This window comes from Hydractinia symbiolongicarpus, chromosome 1, assembly GCF_029227915.1.
Source record: "Hydractinia symbiolongicarpus strain clone_291-10 chromosome 1, HSymV2.1, whole genome shotgun sequence".
Classification (NCBI taxonomy): Eukaryota; Metazoa; Cnidaria; class Hydrozoa; order Anthoathecata; family Hydractiniidae; genus Hydractinia; species Hydractinia symbiolongicarpus.
Genome location: NC_079875.1, coordinates 12013722 through 12031100, shown reverse-complemented (window position 1 = coordinate 12031100; position 17379 = coordinate 12013722). Strand labels below are relative to the sequence as shown.

The 17379-nt window shown below is 35.3% G+C and overlaps 1 protein-coding gene across 1 annotated transcript; it reads left to right on the top strand.

Moving 5' to 3' along the window:
* The first annotated feature begins 1000 nt into the window (after nucleotides 1-1000).
* On the top strand, nucleotides 1001-17111 carry LOC130639300 (uncharacterized). Its single transcript, XM_057447065.1, has 14 exons — nucleotides 1001-4036; nucleotides 4463-4666; nucleotides 5563-5634; nucleotides 5893-5965; nucleotides 6386-6531; nucleotides 6766-7007; nucleotides 7460-7578; nucleotides 8522-8911; nucleotides 9412-9591; nucleotides 9890-10076; nucleotides 10863-11110; nucleotides 11461-12421; nucleotides 13939-15401; nucleotides 15552-17111. Exons 1-14 carry the CDS (start codon nucleotides 2252-2254, stop codon nucleotides 16076-16078), a joined length of 6597 nt encoding a protein of 2198 aa, XP_057303048.1. The 5' UTR covers nucleotides 1001-2251; the 3' UTR covers nucleotides 16079-17111.
* The last annotated feature ends 268 nt before the right edge of the window (nucleotides 17112-17379 follow it).

Sequence of the window (17379 nt, the reverse complement as noted above, 5' to 3'; positions counted from 1 at the left end):
CACACACTAATTAGACTTCTTCTTATACTTGATAACATTTTTCTTTCACATAACTTACATATGATGTCACTGTCTCGCAATTTAAGCGTCGTCATTCTAAACATTTTTATCAATGTTGTATGTTAAGATATGAGCAACAGAAAAGCTTTTTACAGAGAACATCTGGCAGATACACCTAGCAATAGAAATGTATTATATATATAGTACATTTCTATTACTAGGTGTATCTGCCAGATCTTCTCTGTAAAAAGCTTCTCTGTTGCTCATATCTTAACATACAACATTGATCAAAATGTTTAGAATGACGACGCTTAAATGCTGGCAATCTTTATCAGCAAACTTTGGCGTTGTGAAAGTAGGTTTGACAACAGTTGTCTCATGAATGCTAAGTTCACCTTTTAAAGCCTCTATTTATGGTGGTAAAAATATAAGACATTTTAGACATTTATTTCGTAAAGATTTTCCCATAATTCTTAAGACAAATTGCGGGAATTTTTGCATTGTGGTAATCTGGAATATCTGACGTAAAGGAAATCACGAATATTGGCCTTCTAATTTGATTCGCACAAAGATAACAATCTCTCCTAGTGAGTAAAAGTTTCCTTTTATGCTGAAAAGGAAGGATAAGGTATCACTGGATTGATTTTGAGTGACAGCTTCGTAAGTTTTATTAATATTACGACCAGTGATTTTTAAAAAAGCACTATTTATTGCATGAAAGGTAAATATGTCGGAGGCGTGATTTGATAATCAGGGGTAACTAATGGTGCTGAAGTTAAATTTAACTTCAACTAAGGAAATAGTCAAATATAGAATATTGGATTGGTGACACTACCACAAAACATTGATACTTTAACTTTGGGTGTTTAGGAATTTTTCTGTTGGAGTAGCTAACTCTCTTTGTTGATAAAACAACAGCTTTAAAAAATCAGCTTTTAATTTCTACAAAAAAATATAAATAATCTTTAAACATGATAAACTTTGTAAAATTAAATTATTTGCATTTATATATATATATATATGTGTATTTATATATGTCCGGCTGGGCATTTTTTCTTTTTTTTCTATTACTACCGGTGCGCTGTGACTTTAAAATATAGACTAAAAAGCAACTTAGCGAGTTATCCGGTTTAATTTATTAGTTAAGTGAGCTAATTTTCGTGGTTAGTGATGTAATAAAAAGACCATCACTTTTAATTTGATCTGCATCAGCAATTATCCACTGGTGTTACTATGGCAATGCGTATCTACACGCGATCATTTCATGAACGGTCATATTAACGAAGATAATATTAAATTTGAGGTACTTTTGTTGTTGTTGTTTAGTATTTTGTTTATGGTTAGTAAGGACATGGATAGTTTTACATGTCAATTTATTGATACTTTTTTTCATATATACTTGCTGGTTTTTTAATTCAGGGTATTCAGCTCTGTAAACAAACTTAATGTGGGATAGGTACGGAAAAAATTAAGGGACATTTATAAGCAAGACGATCGATAGTATAAATAAGATATTAGGTTAAAATCGTAGAGTTTTTTTACGAGGATGATTGGTCTATTTCTTTAAAAAAGCAAAGGCAAGCGAAGGCAGTTGTAAAAGATGACTGCAAAGGCTAAGAAAGTGGCACAAAAAACAACCAATGAAACTAGATTTATGTGCATCTAAACAAAATTCTACTCAGACGTTGTAGTTAGGGAAGTAGAAGGGCTGTGTTGAGACTAAAAGAAACCATGTTGTCTACAAAGGTGTTTGATTCTGTGCTACAGTCTTCATTGGGTTTACTAAAACAAATACTGATTAAAAATGCTTAATAAATGTCCTTAACCAATTTTCCAATAAAGTTGAAAGAAGCAGAGTCGTAGCTGACACTCAAATCCTCTTTTTTCAGAAAGACAAGGGGGAATTTTGAGATTCTACCCTTTTAGTTTGGGTAAAAACGCTTCTTTTGCACAAGTCTGTTTCACTTTTAACCACGATCCACAAAAATGCTTTGTGGGACGTGAATCTCCCCCCAGGCCCCTATGGCTCTGCGTATAGTTATTTCCTGGCATTTTCTGGCTGTAGAAAAAATAGCATCTCCTATTTATTTTGTTTGTTATCTGTGAATGTCACACTGTCATTACTTGTTTGGACATAAGAAGGTAGCTTACTTTCTTTGTTTTACCGTTACTTTTGTCAAATTATCCATGTTTTTTTTCTAAGTAGGCATCCCAAAAATTAAACAACAATCGCTAAACATGTTCCGTGTAAATGATACCTTACCAAGAATACAGTGATAGAAGCATGATGTACACTTTGCTGTTTTTTGAAATTGTGAATATTCTCCTGTGCATGACAATTTCTTCCAAAGATTTGAACAAGCGCACGATCTTTGGAGCTTCAGATATTGGAGCTGTGTGCAACGATGGTACTCCTGGAATATATTATCTCCATCATAAAAAGGATAGTTTAAAATGGATAATCTATGTTGAAGGTGGTGGAGGTTGCTCGAGTAATAAACAGTGCGAAGAGAGGTTTAAAAGGACTCCATACTTCATGAGCTCAAAGAGTTATCCTGATAGAATTCAAACAAGGAGTTTAATGTCGACCGAAATATATGCTGACTACAGCAAAATTATTATACCATATTGTAGTAGCGATTTATGGCTTGGAAATAGTTCCCAAAAAAATAACAAACTAGCAAACTCAACAAATGTGACTCCTTATCTTTTTCGTGGAGCAGTTATATTCGAATCTGTGATTAACGAAGCAATAGCTATTGGCTTAAACAAGTCAACCTACGTGACGATAGCGGGGACCAGTGCTGGAGGTATTGGAGCTATAAATCATATAAAACAGTTGCAGAAAAAACTAAAAAATACACAACTTTCAATTATTTTAGATTCATCATGGTTTCTAAACTTTGATCATTACTTTAGCAGTAGGTCCAATACGGACTTTTTAAGACAATCTGGTATAGCGAGACATACTAGCTGTCGAGATGTTCGTTGGAGTTATCCATGTTGTTTTTCAGTTTCTTGCTTGCTTAGCCAGTCGTACATACCAACGAGTGTAGAGATGCTGGTTATTTCAAGCAAATACGATGTTTACATCCTATTTGACCGTCTTTTGTCACGTGATCGCACTTCTAATTATGCCAATATATTTAAAACAAAAGAAATTTTAACACGTGTGCATGCATACGGTGGGCACATGTTACATTCTCTCGAAATCGTGCAATCGTATCCGAACTTTCACTATGTCCTATTGTCGTGCTTTCAACATGGCTACATTGCATCATCGTCACTATGGGAAACCGTATACAACGCTAAAATTGAACTAAATTTCGATTCCATACACTTTGAACACACTGTTTCAGATGACAATCTAAAGCTAATCTCAGTAAAGGGTCAGTCTCTTGAAAACGTCGTACTGAAATGGCATGATATTTTACAGAACAAAACTAATAAAAGCAGAGATGCAATTTCTAACTTGCGTATAACAGACAGTTGCTCACATGCTCAATGTAATCCAACCTGTCCCCAGGTTATTCATTTCAACATATACAAATCTGGTTGGAAGAATTGGAAACGAATTTTATTAATTTTTATCATATTGTTTATATTTGCTGGTTGCTTAGTAACAAAAATAGCCTGGATGATACAACATCACCAATTAAAGACCACTCAAGCCTTGTATTTATGTTCGAATTACGACAGTGTAGAAGGGTTGGATAAAATTAAATGTTTGCCCACATGCCCACCGCATAGCAGTGTTGGCATCTCTTGCACCATGTTGGAATATGACATAGTTAACCAATCACAGGCCGAGATTATCGGTACATTGAAACGAGCAGAACCTGCCATGCGACAGAGGAGACTTTCTCTGACGCATATAAGACGAAAGAGTTTTCATTCACCCGGTAAAAAAATTATTAGCGGCATTACAGCGTACTTTAATCCAGGTCAACTTGTTGCGATTATGGGTCCCAGTGGGTCAGGAAAAACAACTTTGTTGGATTTGTTAACAGCAAGAAAACATAACAAGGAAGCAGAGGTTTGGAAGAAATTTGTATCTGTTCCTACTAAGGGGACGGCTAAATATGGCCACTTAAGCATGGTGTCTGTCTGTGTCTTGTTGCTCCAGCAAAATATTGACTTCTCTTTTTTTATAAGCAGCAAAATAGCCTAGTTTTCTATGTGTGTTCCACTAGCAAACAAGGAAGATATAAACATATGGTAAACAAGTTAGTTATTCTAAACAAGCTCTTTTATTTTTTGATCAACGTACACTTACTGCCTAAGCATGCCTCCATAGCGAAACATCTCGCACAACAGCCGTTTCAAATATCTTCTACATCAAAAAACACAATTTCTACTTCGAAATATAGATCATCATAGAGAAGAGGTGAATAAAACAGACAATACCTCGTGTTTTATGATTAGATAGATCAAAAGCTAATTTGAATTTCACTTTTTACAGGATAACATTTTTATCAACGGGTTGCCCGCGGAAGAAACGCGGGATTGGTTTATAAAGAATAGCGGTTACGTTCTGCAGTTAGCAACACCCTACCACGAGGAACTTACAGTTCGACAAAACTTAACATACACAGCTATGATGAGGTTACCCATGAAGATGAAAGTGCAGGATAAAATGTGGAGGGTTGAACAGGTGCTTGGGCAGGTAAATCTTTTATTTTATTTTAAATTTATTTCTTCGTCTTTAGATAAGATAATGTATATTGCGCTAAAAGAATAAAAAAGATATATGATTTAAATCACCATATCATCAATCCCGTTTGTGGGGCTATCTGAAGTCTATACCTCCTTTATTAATACCCGTTCCCGTATTTTGTGTGTTCAAAACAGCCGTGCGCATTTTTATTCCAAGAAAGCCCCTGCAGAGTAATACATTACGCTGACGGACAAACCCGTGGACCTTCACCCTAGTTCATGTCTGGTTTTGTTAAAACGTGAAAAGATGTGATAAAACTGGGAGATTTTTGACACATTTTTAAATCATTCTAAAGTGATATCCATATTTTCATATTATACTAAAATCCAAACATACTGACACAAAAGAATTTTAAACTTTCTACCTGATTATCGATAAATTTAAACTTTGCGTTGTCAAATGCTCTGATATTTGCCATGACCTGAAAAACGTTACCAGTTTGAATGATAAATAACTTTACAACAACCAGTACATAAAAAAACAAGTAAGAATGTTGAAATGGAAAACGCTAAATCGCAAATTAATTTTCTTCGATCAAGTGTTGTCCCTAAATGCTCTTGTTCCTTAATTGATTTGTCAATATCGGGAAATTCCTCTTAATCAATACCAAATCTTTAGGGTACATGGTTACTCACGCATAGAAACAAGATGGTCAATGACTTACGTTGGTGATGTAAGACTGACCACGCTTGCAACACAAGACACTTTGTGTTCACTGGCAGATTTAATTTCAACATTCCATAGTATAAATTGTTTGCGTCTAAAATTTTGTTAAAAGTACTGAAAATATCTCAAAGGTTAATTAACTTCTATGTCTTAACAGACATCCACGTATTATTTTACAGTGCGGTTTATTTGACGTAGCTGATGTTGTGGTGGGCGGTAACGACGGAGGTGGCGGTTTGAGTGGAGGTCAGGTATGATATGGCTTTGTAAAACTACTTTATAAACACTATTGTCCGGACAAAACAGGTTTCTTCTTACTTAAGTGGTGTGCACAACGCAATCATGTTTTGTGTTCACATAACAACAGCACTAAACAAACATGGCAGCAATGTTGTGAAGTTAATCTGTTTTGTCGTTGGTCTTCGCTCACAACTGCGTCCTTATGACCTGTAAAAAAGTCAGCGGACCCCGGGAATAAGTTTATCCCATCAATGCAATCCTACCTTTAGAAAAGAAGATTATGTATCGCATTGCAGTTGTTGGATCTACCAAGTGTAATTTTTCTTGACGAACCAACTTCAGGTAATTAAACAAATAATTTATCTGTTTTCTTTGTATTGGCAGGTGTCTTTGCCCCAATTATACCTTGATGGCTATATGACTCCGGCCCTCGCAGGGTTAAATATCAGGATTAGATGCAATAACTCGCGGAAAGTTGAAAATTATACTATATAGCTTTGTTGCAAAACCGGTCGATGTTGACTTAAGGTTGTCGTAGTAAAGACCAATAAAACTGTGGATTACGCACTGTATAATCCCGACAGTAATAGTACCTTATCGGTAAAAAAAAAGTCAATAAAATCTTTTGTAATTAAAGGTATTAGTCACCCGCCTGAAGTCCCTTTTAACTGATTAAAATTTACAAGCATGGTACCTGTCCAAAATTCCACATGCCTTATAAGTCAGTAATTTTCTACTTCAATATTCTATTTTAAAATTCAGGATTGGATTCGGCATCCTCATTAGAGCTTCTTGAAACTTTGCATGGATTAACCTTATCTGGTCGGTTAGTGGTCGTGACAATTCACCAGCCTCGTCTTGAAATATTTCATATGTTTGATGCTATCCTGATTCTCTCTCATGGAGAGGTATGATGTTTCTTTTTTTAAGAGAAATTTGGCGCCTGTTCCATGCATAGCAATTATACATTGCTCAAGCGCTTTGTAATTTCTTTTTGCTGTAATTTTTGAGCATAAAAGTAGTTAACACCAAAAATTAGGGTCCATTTTCGACAACACAAACATGTGAACTGCCAAGAATAGAGTCCAGCAAACCTTATGTTTATAAATATCTTGCCGCAATGTATTTGCTTTACCTTGCAGGTCGCCTACTTCGGCTCACCAATCGTTGCACCAATGATGATAGCAGAAGCTTTGCAAGATTCTGGTCAGGTTTTTGACGCATCTAACCCTGCAGATACAATAATGGATGTGCTGACGAATGATGACTCACAAAAGATAATTGTCAAGCATTATCAGGAAAGCGGAGAAATAGAAGCCATCACTAGAGCGATCGCAAGAGCTAGAAGACATCCACAGAAAACTCTTAGTATGAAATTCCAAAAGTAAGACAATTTTTCGGATAAATGTTTTGGCATAAAAATCTTTATCTGACGCGATAGGTCTTTTAACAATCATTATTTCGGTATTTATATAACGATTGAGCAGTGTCTTCATTGTGTCGCATGTATACATAAAAAAATCTCGTTTCCAAGTCATGCTGCTTTTTTGATTAATTTCAAACGCTTGAGGGGACAAGAGAACCTGATGACGAGGATGTACAACGATCTGTTGTCGGGATCTCTCAGCTCTTGAAAGTATGACGCTGTCTTATCCTTGTATGGCATCTTTCTGTGTTATTTTCAATGCCATAGTAACATTTTTCATTTTGCAATATGGCCTTAAGACTAAATGACCGATGAAGACTTTTTAATGTTAAACATGTAGCAAGGATGAATTAGTTCGAACTTCTTCATTGTTATTTCGTCTGATTCACAAACCCTTTTTTCTTCAACAGGCAAACATCAAGCATACAGAACAGATTACTTGCTTTGGATGGTCGAAGTTCAGCATCACAAACTTTATCACAGAAGCTCTACTTTACCATTATATTTTTGTTATACAGTTTGTCCTTAGGTAAGTGGATAGCTTTAAGAAATATAAGTTGAACGTTCGTCCCGACGTCAAAGCCTCTTGCCACTAGAGCGTTGTTGCCATAGCTCCCCGCGTTTAATTTCCGTGCATGCGCATTATAATTTTTCAAGGCATGTGTTTTGCAGCTTCGGATATTTAGGCGAGTCAACTTCCTTTCGTTTATTTTTTTTAACAACCAAGAAAATCTCTGAAAACGCTACCATCTTAAGTGGAACGAAAATATTATATAGTCAGCATAGTGAGCGTTGACTATCATTAGCTGCGGCTGTAAACATTTTTGTTGTTGTTTTGTTTTGTGTTGTGTTGTTTTGTTTCGTTTTGTTTAGTTTTTGTTTTTGTTTTGTTTCTTTTTGTTGTTTTTTTTGCTTTGCTTTGCTTTGCTTTGCTTTGCTTTGCTTTGCTTTGCTTTGCTTTGCTTTGCTTTGCTTTGCTTTGCTTTGCTTTGCTTTGCTTTGCTTTGCTTTGCTTTGCTTTGCTTTGCTTTGCTTTGCTTTGCTTTGCTTTGCTTTGCTTTGCTTTGCTTTGCTTTGCTTTGCTTTGCTTTGCTTTGCTTTGCTTTGCTTTGCTTTGCTTTGCTTTGCTTTGCTTTGCTTTGCTTTGCTTTGCTTTGCTTTGCTTTGCTTTGCTTTGCTTTGCTTTGCTTTGCTTTGCTTTGCTTTGCTTTGCTTTGCTTTGCTTTGCTTTGCTTTGCTTTGCTTTGCTTTGCTTTGCTTTGCTTTGCTTTGCTTTGCTTTGCTTTGCTTTGCTTTGCTTTGCTTTGCTTTGCTTTGCTTTGCTTTGCTTTGCTTTGCTTTGCTTTGCTTTGCTTTGCTTTGCTTTGCTTTGTTTTGTTTTGTTTTGTTTTGTTTTGTTTTGCTTTGCTTTGCTTTGCTTTGCTTTGCTTCGTTTTGTTTTGTTTATAATATACTCATTAATCCCTTTTCAGGGTCATGTTACTGGAAGACCGAACAAGGCATCTTATTGATGTCCTGCTACATGGTATTTTCGTGTGCAAGTCAACTCTTCATGGCCTCCGTTATACATGCCCACTTGGGAAAAGCTTTTGCATTGTTTGCGCTGGAAAAAGCTGATGGGGTTGGATATTCTCACGAATTAGTATTACATGTTTTTATACGAGTCTTTTCCCAAGCGGCCTTACCGTTAATAGCAGCCTGCGGTATTATATACGTCTGCATGTTTAATGAATACGTACTGTGGAAGTTTTGCATCACAACGTTAATTCACCTACAGCTGAACCAAACGTGGATAGCAATAGTCATACTCACAGCGTGTATAACTCCACGATATTCCCCTTTAGTTTCACCGTTACTTTCAGGTATTTCATTAAATCCTTTCTCTATGTAGAATTTTTTTATCCATGACAAAATATGTCTATATATGTAAATCAATCCAATGGTACAATTTTGTCTTTATCGGCGCAATTTATTACTGCATTCCTAAAATCTGGACTGCATTTTAGCCAATTAACAGGTTGAAATTCTGAAAATACTTTCACGCTAGGCGTCAATAATTGATAGGACCTCTTTGGTCACTTCTAAAAAAGGTTATTAAATTTACTATCTCGCCACTCCAAGTGAAAAACAATGGCTAAGTCTCTGCTTTCCCGAATAAATTAATCAGTCTTTAGGAAGTTCGAGTTAGAAAAAATCTACTGCATGTTGTAAGATAAAAACAAAATGAATGAATGAATGAATGAATGAATGAATGAATGAATGAATGAATGAATAAATGAATGAATGAATGAATGAATGAATGAATGAATGAATGAATGAATGAATAAATAAATAAATAAACTGATAACAATTCTATTTGCAGCTGTTGCTGGATTTGCTGGTGGATTTTTAGTTCCAGAGCCCCAGATGCCTATCTTTTATTATTGGTTATTTTACATCAACCCCACTCACTGGGCGTACAGAGGAATAGCAAAAACTCTTATCAGTGACATTTCATTCAAATGCAAATGGAATTCGCCCTTAGAATGTCAGGGCAGCAGAGGTATAATACAATCTTCTCACGTTGAATATTTTGTACTTTAAATGTCGCTTCGTTAAGCAATTCCTGTTTTGTGTTTTATAGAAACAGTTACCAATAGGTTAGACAATACAGAGACCTCATGAGGTTTCAAAAATAGATATATAAACTACCTACTGTCATTTTTTTAATTTGTCTTGAAACCAACAACCCTATAAATATAAATAAATTTCTCACTTTCTGAAAATGAAAAACAGCGGTTACTTCGCCTTTGTGGTAAAAAGGGTCGTTCTGTATTCAAACAAATCAACTTTCAATATAGGAATTATGGTGTTGGAGGAGTTTGGTTTTCATCGTGTAAACCCATACTTAAGTATGGCTGTTTTATTATTCATGTTGTGCACTCTGCTTATTGCTGCAGTGATAGTGCTTGAAGTGAAATACTCCAAACGACAGTGGAAACAAGTTAAAACAAATTATATACAAGCTTGCAAATCTGGATTTTCGAGGTATGTTCGTGTATCCCCAAGTAATTTACTTTAAAAGCCATACACGTTTATTTTATAAGAATACACTCTATTAGAACTCGGCATAAAGTTAAAATATCCTAAGAATATGCTCATCTTTAAAATTTGTTTGCATCCTAAATAGAATATAAACAAAGAACAACGTATAAACAAGCTTAAATTTATTATTAATGTCATTTATTATTTATTATCCTTTATTAATAATTTTCCCCCACAAATTCTAGGTTACTGTCTGTCAGTTAAATTAACAGCAGAACCTTGGGGGTAATTATTACATAAGTTTCCATTGTCTGATCTTTTAATCTTACCTGTGCGAAGGATATGCTAAGAAAATATCAGGATGATTTTTATAGTTAGGAATATTCATGCTAAAACAATAAAACAGTTAAATTAAAAACAAATTTTACCAAAAAAAACAACTCTTTTTTCATCTAGGTACCAGTATTAAATAATAAACTGTCTCAGCCACTTTTCTCGGATATTGCCTAGATGTAGCAATTTACGTTGTGATTTTAAACTCAATAGAAATGCGCAGTAAGATTAAGTTTGTGCATATTAAGCGGCGAAAACTGGTGTAATCTAGCAAAAAATAGCATTAGCTACTGTAAACTGCTGTAAACTGGTGTGACAACACACATTTCAGAGATTAACCGCAGTTTTTATAATTTTTAAATTTATATTTATCTCGTAGAATATTTGCAACTTCAGTGGAAAATGTATATTGAAGAAAAGCTCCGTACTTCAAGTTTCGTGTAATTTATTTTTCAGTTTGTGTGGCTGTTGGAGAGCATGTGCTGAAGCAAAGAAACGTCGGAAACAACTTGAAGAAGAAGAGAGACAAAGGCTTTTTAAACTCGCCGAAGAAGCATACACGTATAAAAAAGAAGATGAGGCTACAAACAATGACAAAAAGAACGACAGTAACGAAGACGACGAGGATGATGAAACTAAAGACGTAGAGATTTCACCAAAAATACATAGGAAAGATTCTAGAGCCAGAAGTCAATCTTTCACAGGTGATTTTTTAACATTCTTTGAGCAAAATATTATCTAAACTTAGCATGTGTCCAAAGGATATTGTGTTTGACATTCAAACCCATTTTTTCCTGGAGAAGTAGAGAACACATTTAAATGAAGTATCGTTCCAGCGAAATGACGTGGTCATTTCTGATTCCACGACGTCATCAAATTACCCCTTCCCCCTCCCCAGTTCAGAGAGAAGGATACCTAATGTGTAAACTGCTTGTAGCTATACGAGTTGTTAAAATGATCGAGTCACAGGAACGTTAAAATCATTTGCTAATGTTGCATTTAGAAAGTATTTGCATTAGCTCTTTTTTTTACCTCTGCATGTACTTTTATACAGATGCTGAGACTGTGGACAGCTACAACAGCAGTAATGACGAAGATGAAGACCCTACGCTACAAAAGGAAAGAGAAAATCTTGCATTACCAAAGAGTACCGTGCAAATCTCAATAACATCTTTTTTAAATAAACTCCAAACGTCTGTCTCATCTGGATTATCGAAATCACGCTCAAATACTGCTTCAGTAAATTCGGTCAACACTGCTTATAACAGTTTGAACAGCGATCCAGTAAGAATGCGGTCTAGGAGTGCTGGCAAAAACAAAAAATGGAAGACAATGATATCTCACAGAAGAAAAACCTTCACAGGTGTTATTGAAGAAAACGAAGAACTGGAGCTTCCAAATCGAATGAGACCAAGATCTTTGCTCATTCCAAAAAACAACTCCGATAGATCAAGTCCTGATTTAAAAACATCGTTTCTTGAAGAGCGGCAAAAAGTTACGGCGGATTTGGAAAGCGAATCAAAATCTTCAGCTTCGGAAGTAAGTGAAAACACGGTCCAAAACACGAAAAATAATAAAACTCGCCAGAATGCACCACACATAATTCATAGACCCATCCCACCAGATATTATTATAGACATTGAAAGTAGTCATGAAGTAGCTCGTGGGAAAGAAAACAACCAATCAGAAGCTACGTTGAACAATAACAATACAGACAAAGCAACTGACCGTTTGCTTTCGAGTGGAACAGACACAGAGAAGGTTGCAAAGAAACAAAAGAAAAAGAAGAAAAAAAGACAAAGAAATCGAAAAACAAAATCGAAAGATACCTGGTCTAAATATTTAGATACAAGCTCACAACGACACGAGGTGTATTGTGCTTTGAATTCCATTAAAAAACGACTCAGCGGGAAGGAACGTTTGAAGGGAAAAGCGCAAACGAGGAAACAATCATCGATTAACATCCAGCGAAAAGCTTCTATGCAAATCTTAGATGATAAACGCAGAAGTCTAAGGTAAGTTATTTTAAAGAAAAAAACTTTTGTGAGTAGCACACTAAGTCAACGAGCTATTACAGGAAAAATGGTATCTCCTTTTATGGTGGTTCCCCTAGAAAAAAATTTTAAATTTCAAGAATTGTCATTTAGCTGTTTTCTAACAGCAAATTCATCCTAGAATACCGTGGCAAGTAGTGCTAATGACATATTTAGGTTTTTATTGCGCATTTTGCCACTTTTTCCAACCAACTGCAAATATAAGTGCATAGCAACGCCCAAAGCAACCATTTTCGCATTTTCAGACAGCTTCCTTGTCCCTCCGTTGATGTTTAATTCCTTGTAGCAGCTAGATGATACTTTAGGGCCTCACAAGACAATATATGACAGTTCTGAATATTAAATATCGTGTTCCCCAAGCATTTAGAAAGCTGTTTTAACGACGCACCCTGCGAAGTGAACTCGTCAAAGTTTACTCGTCATTAATTAGACTTAGGTATTTGGTGCTTTTCAGGTTGAAATAATGCTGGCATACACTTTTTGACGATCCTCAAGTCAAGAGTGTCCATAAAATATTCTTTAAACAAGTTTTTTGCCGTTTAAGTTCGGAATCCACGGTAACAAGAATTCTCAAACTCGAAGCACCATCGCTTTACAATTTCTTCTGTGGATGCAGGCATTACTACTAGTATTAAATAAAACCGATTTTCAAATCGAAGTTTTGTCTTTCAGTTATTTTGTCGAGATATTGCCCGTTTCGCCCTGTTTTAGCTTTTCCGTCGTCTAAAAAATACCTCATCAGTTCTCTGGAAGAAGAGTCAACCTTGTGAAAATGCGCTTCACTCAATACATACAACTGACCAATCCTCTGGGATATGTCTTTTTTTCTAGGGGAACCGCCTTAAATAAACATCAATTTTTAAGTTGTCGCCAACAATTTGGAAATGTCATGCACCAATTCCCCAATCATTTTCTTTTGCTCAAGTTTTTGTGATGTTCGCAGGTATTTACTTTTAAGAAATGAAAATTCGTCGTCTATTTTGTAATACACTTCTGCTTGTCGCTGTTTTCTAACTTTTGCGAGATGAACTTCTGCGAAAAAACGAATTTGGAAAAACATATTCGTGAATTACTTCTTTAAAAGTTTAGATTTTGTCTTAATATAGTCTTGTTTCTAAATTATAACTTTTTCTAAGTAGGTCTTATTTTTAAGAAGTAATGTTTAACGACTTTCTCGACACTTAGAGTCTGTTTACATAAAACCCAAAGCGAAAACAAACGGGTTTAAACCTCTACGGGAGTTTTATGCAAGCACATCACCGTAGAGTGAAATGCGGTTTCCGATCAGTGCGCATGGTTGAAAGTCACAAACACAAAACACGCGTTCCTTTTACGGTCCACCCCGAAATTAAAATCAACACGAAACGAAACGTCCTGTAAACAGACGCTTTTTCCACCAAGATGTGAAATTTCGCTTTACCGGACTTTTTTTAGTGTCAAATAAATGACCTCTCACAATATTTTTTCTTTTTCGTTAGAGATCAACTTTCTGGTCTGCGATACTCCACCGCTAACGCTGATTTATCGCCTGAGATGAGAAAAAAAATTAACATAATACGTGCACGAAACAAATACCAAAAACCATCGGAACGAGAAATTTCTAACGCTGTTTCATTTTCGGCCACTTTGCGTGAACAAAATAACGATATTAGATTATCGACAACTTCTTCGAAACGTACTTCGAAACCAGACGATGAACGCGAACTGCTCGAAAGATTAAGCGTGTTATCCAGCCAAAGGAACAGTCGTAACAGCGGTGTTTTATCGAGTGTAAAAAATAGTCGTAACGATCATTCAAAAAGTAGCGAGCACCTTTACGAAAACTTATCAAGAACAGAAGGCGTTGCGACAGAAATGAGCGACGTATTAAAGAAACTTAACAGTCTTGACAATTTAGATTGCTCTTACTCGAATTTTGATTCTGACTTCATGGAAAACGAAAGTAGAAGGCGTTATTTGAGTTATCCACCAGACGCAAATCGCAAAAGTGATCCGTTACTACCAGAAGAACGAGAATTAGTTGAACAACTCCTCCGAAAATACAGTCAACTTTATGATCAAACACATCAAAAAGATGAACTACCGCAAAATGAAAAACCAACATTTTCTACCAAAGTTAAAATCAAAGGAACATCACCTGGGCATTCCAGAAGAAGTAGTGTTGACCACACCAAGCCTGCAACTCAATACCGAGCATCTGTTAATATGGATCATGTACTAGAGGAGGCTTTGGAAGAAGGCGAGAAAATGTCATCAAACCTTGAAGAAGGAAATAAGACAAGTTCACCAAAAGACAGAACTAAGCAATTCACGCTGATGCATCGCCGACATAGTGAGGAACGAGGTGCAATGAAAAAAGATATATTGGAAGCTTTTAGAGGTGGAAGAAACAGGAGTACATCTATGACAACAGCAGGAAACAAACAGGAAGTTGCAGACACAACACCAGTTAGGTCTAATTCAGGAAATAAAATTAGCAATGCAGAAAAGAAAGCTAAAATAATGGTGCCTAGTCAAAGTATTGATAACGACGATGACGGCGAGGAGGAAGAAGACGACGATGATGAAGAAGACGATGACGTTGACGATGACGTTGACGATGAAGATAAGTCAAAGAAGTCGTCTGTTCAAGAAGAGGCTGATAATGTATTTGATCATTCTGAATCATCAAGTGAATATGAAGAAGAGATTGTTAAAACGCAAGAAGGATTCATTATACCGAAAGAATCTATACATAAAGTAATGGGAAATGGGATGTCGCCTTTGGCTGTTGGAATGAGGTTAAGGCGGGAAAGCAGGACAAAGGAAGAGGAAATTGAACGTCAATTTAAACGGGAGAATTTCCTGAAAGATCGACCTGCTAGAAGAGGGATAAGGATGCCCATCGGATCTGCTGGGAAGGTGAACCTATTGAAGTCAAAATTTGAGTCCAAGACTACAAGTAAGTTGAGGAAAATGCCACTCGTTTTCATCATATGTGTTGCCATTTACTTATACTTACTTTTTGTTTACCTTGCTCTGCTTTTTTCCTCAATCCATTCGTTTTTTGTAATTTCCTCTTGTGACTTACAACCAAATTAATTTCTTTTAGCTGAGTCTAACTCCACCAGAATACGAAGAAGCATTGAGAAGTTGAATCAAAAGGCTAGCAGCAAAACACACAGGCCATTCTTCAAATTGCTACGTTCTAAATCAACACAAAATTCCGAAAGTGGTTCTGAAAGCGAAATAACAGGTGTGACCACGCCTGTGAATAATGTTGCTATAGAAACACGCATGGGAGAGTTGTTTCAAAGAACTTCCACCCAGAAAGGAAATGTACTAAATGATGTGATAATCACAGAAAGAGATATGAATTTTCAAATAAATGAGAACATCGGTGAACAGCATATTTTCGTGTTACCTACACCAATACAATGTGAATGCAAAGAACCAATTAGGTCGTCATCTTCAATTGAATATGATTTAGATAGGTCTAATTGCCATACAATTAGACCTCCATCCAAAAAACACAGGGTTCCTTACAAAGAAGAAGAAGAAATTTTTCACAGGTTCGGCTATTTCATGGATGAGGATTACAAAGAACTGCGTGATTCTTTTCGTGACGTATTAACTTAATAATGTTGTTAATAATTTTAAAAAAGAAGCACCAATTAAAACCTTAGTCAGCTAAAATCTCAAACCCTAAAACCTGCTTTGTGGGTAATTCAGATTATAGAAATTTTGTTGCAATTTTTAATAGGGATCACTGTTCCACCGTGTGGACTCTAGATTGCAGTAAATTAACTAAAATTCCATACACTTTCTCTAGCGTATGTATCATAGCAATTTTACTAAAACGACTTATGTATTTTACGTGACTTTATGATAAGCTAATCACCAATAGTTTACTAGATAAAACTTTGATCTGCGAAAAACAAATGGAGGTGTAACAAAAATTTACATTTTATTTTTAATTTTTTTTATTTAATATTTTGTTATATTATTTAGTATTTCTTTTTAACTTTCTTGTACATATAAATGTAGGTAGTTTTAATTTATATTAATGCAATGAAACTAATAAATTAGTAACGTAGAAAATTTAAAAAAGAATATTCTGATACTTAAAGGCCTGAAGGTCTGGATTTATAGGATAATGTTAATGTTATTATTTAATCACATCAAAAACATCCGGGTTTTGGTGGCCAGTTAATAAGAAAATGATGTCACACTTTTGGCTACTGTATCACATGGCTAGTGACGTGGTCTTATTATAACATTCTTATCAAACCAAAATTTGGTTTATCAAGTAAAAATCTCAGTATATACCATCCATATCGTAAGTGTTGATCATCGTCATGTAAACTCTCCCGTTCTTGGGTGGTGTGACATTATCCCTGGGGAAAGAGAGAAATAAGTTAACTGTTGTAATGGAAATAGAAATAAATAACAGTTGATACTGAAAAATTGAAAGTTAATTTACTATACACTATCTCCAGTACTAAATTCCTTTTTTTTTGTAAAATACTAAAAATACATTTTAGTGCAGAAAAGTAATGTGGATATGCTCTGTACCGTGCAAAAACTAGTACATAGCATCAATAAAGTCATATCACCTTCAGGAAATAAATTCTGCATTCTTTAATTCCGAATTCATTTCTTAAGGTCACGTCTCCAAAATATAATGATGCATATATGTTTTCAGCCATTTAGGTTGATATTTGAAGCATGTTGAAATGAATAGTAATCATTGTAATTATTATTGATAAGAGCAATTTTTTTTCAGCATCGGCAGGATGATGTCAGAATTTTGCACAATTAAAGGAACTTCTAAATTCAAAAATTTTGAGAAGTAAATAAAGATTTTTCAAAAAAATAAAAAATTTGGAGACAACTTTGCAAGCTCTTTCGTATGAAATCAACTTGTTTCAAGTGGGAGG

Excerpts from the sequence above, each read along its gene's own strand:
- LOC130639300 (XM_057447065.1), top strand. The coding sequence starts at position 2,252 with ATGATACCTTACCAAGAATACAGTGATAGAAGCATGATGTACACTTTG. Across the intron at positions 4,667-5,562 it reads TTGAACAGGTGCTTGGGCAG|TGCGGTTTATTTGACGTAGC; the intron begins GTAAATCTTTTA and ends ATTATTTTACAG. Across the intron at positions 8,912-9,411 it reads AGTTTCACCGTTACTTTCAG|CTGTTGCTGGATTTGCTGGT; the intron begins GTATTTCATTAA and ends TTCTATTTGCAG.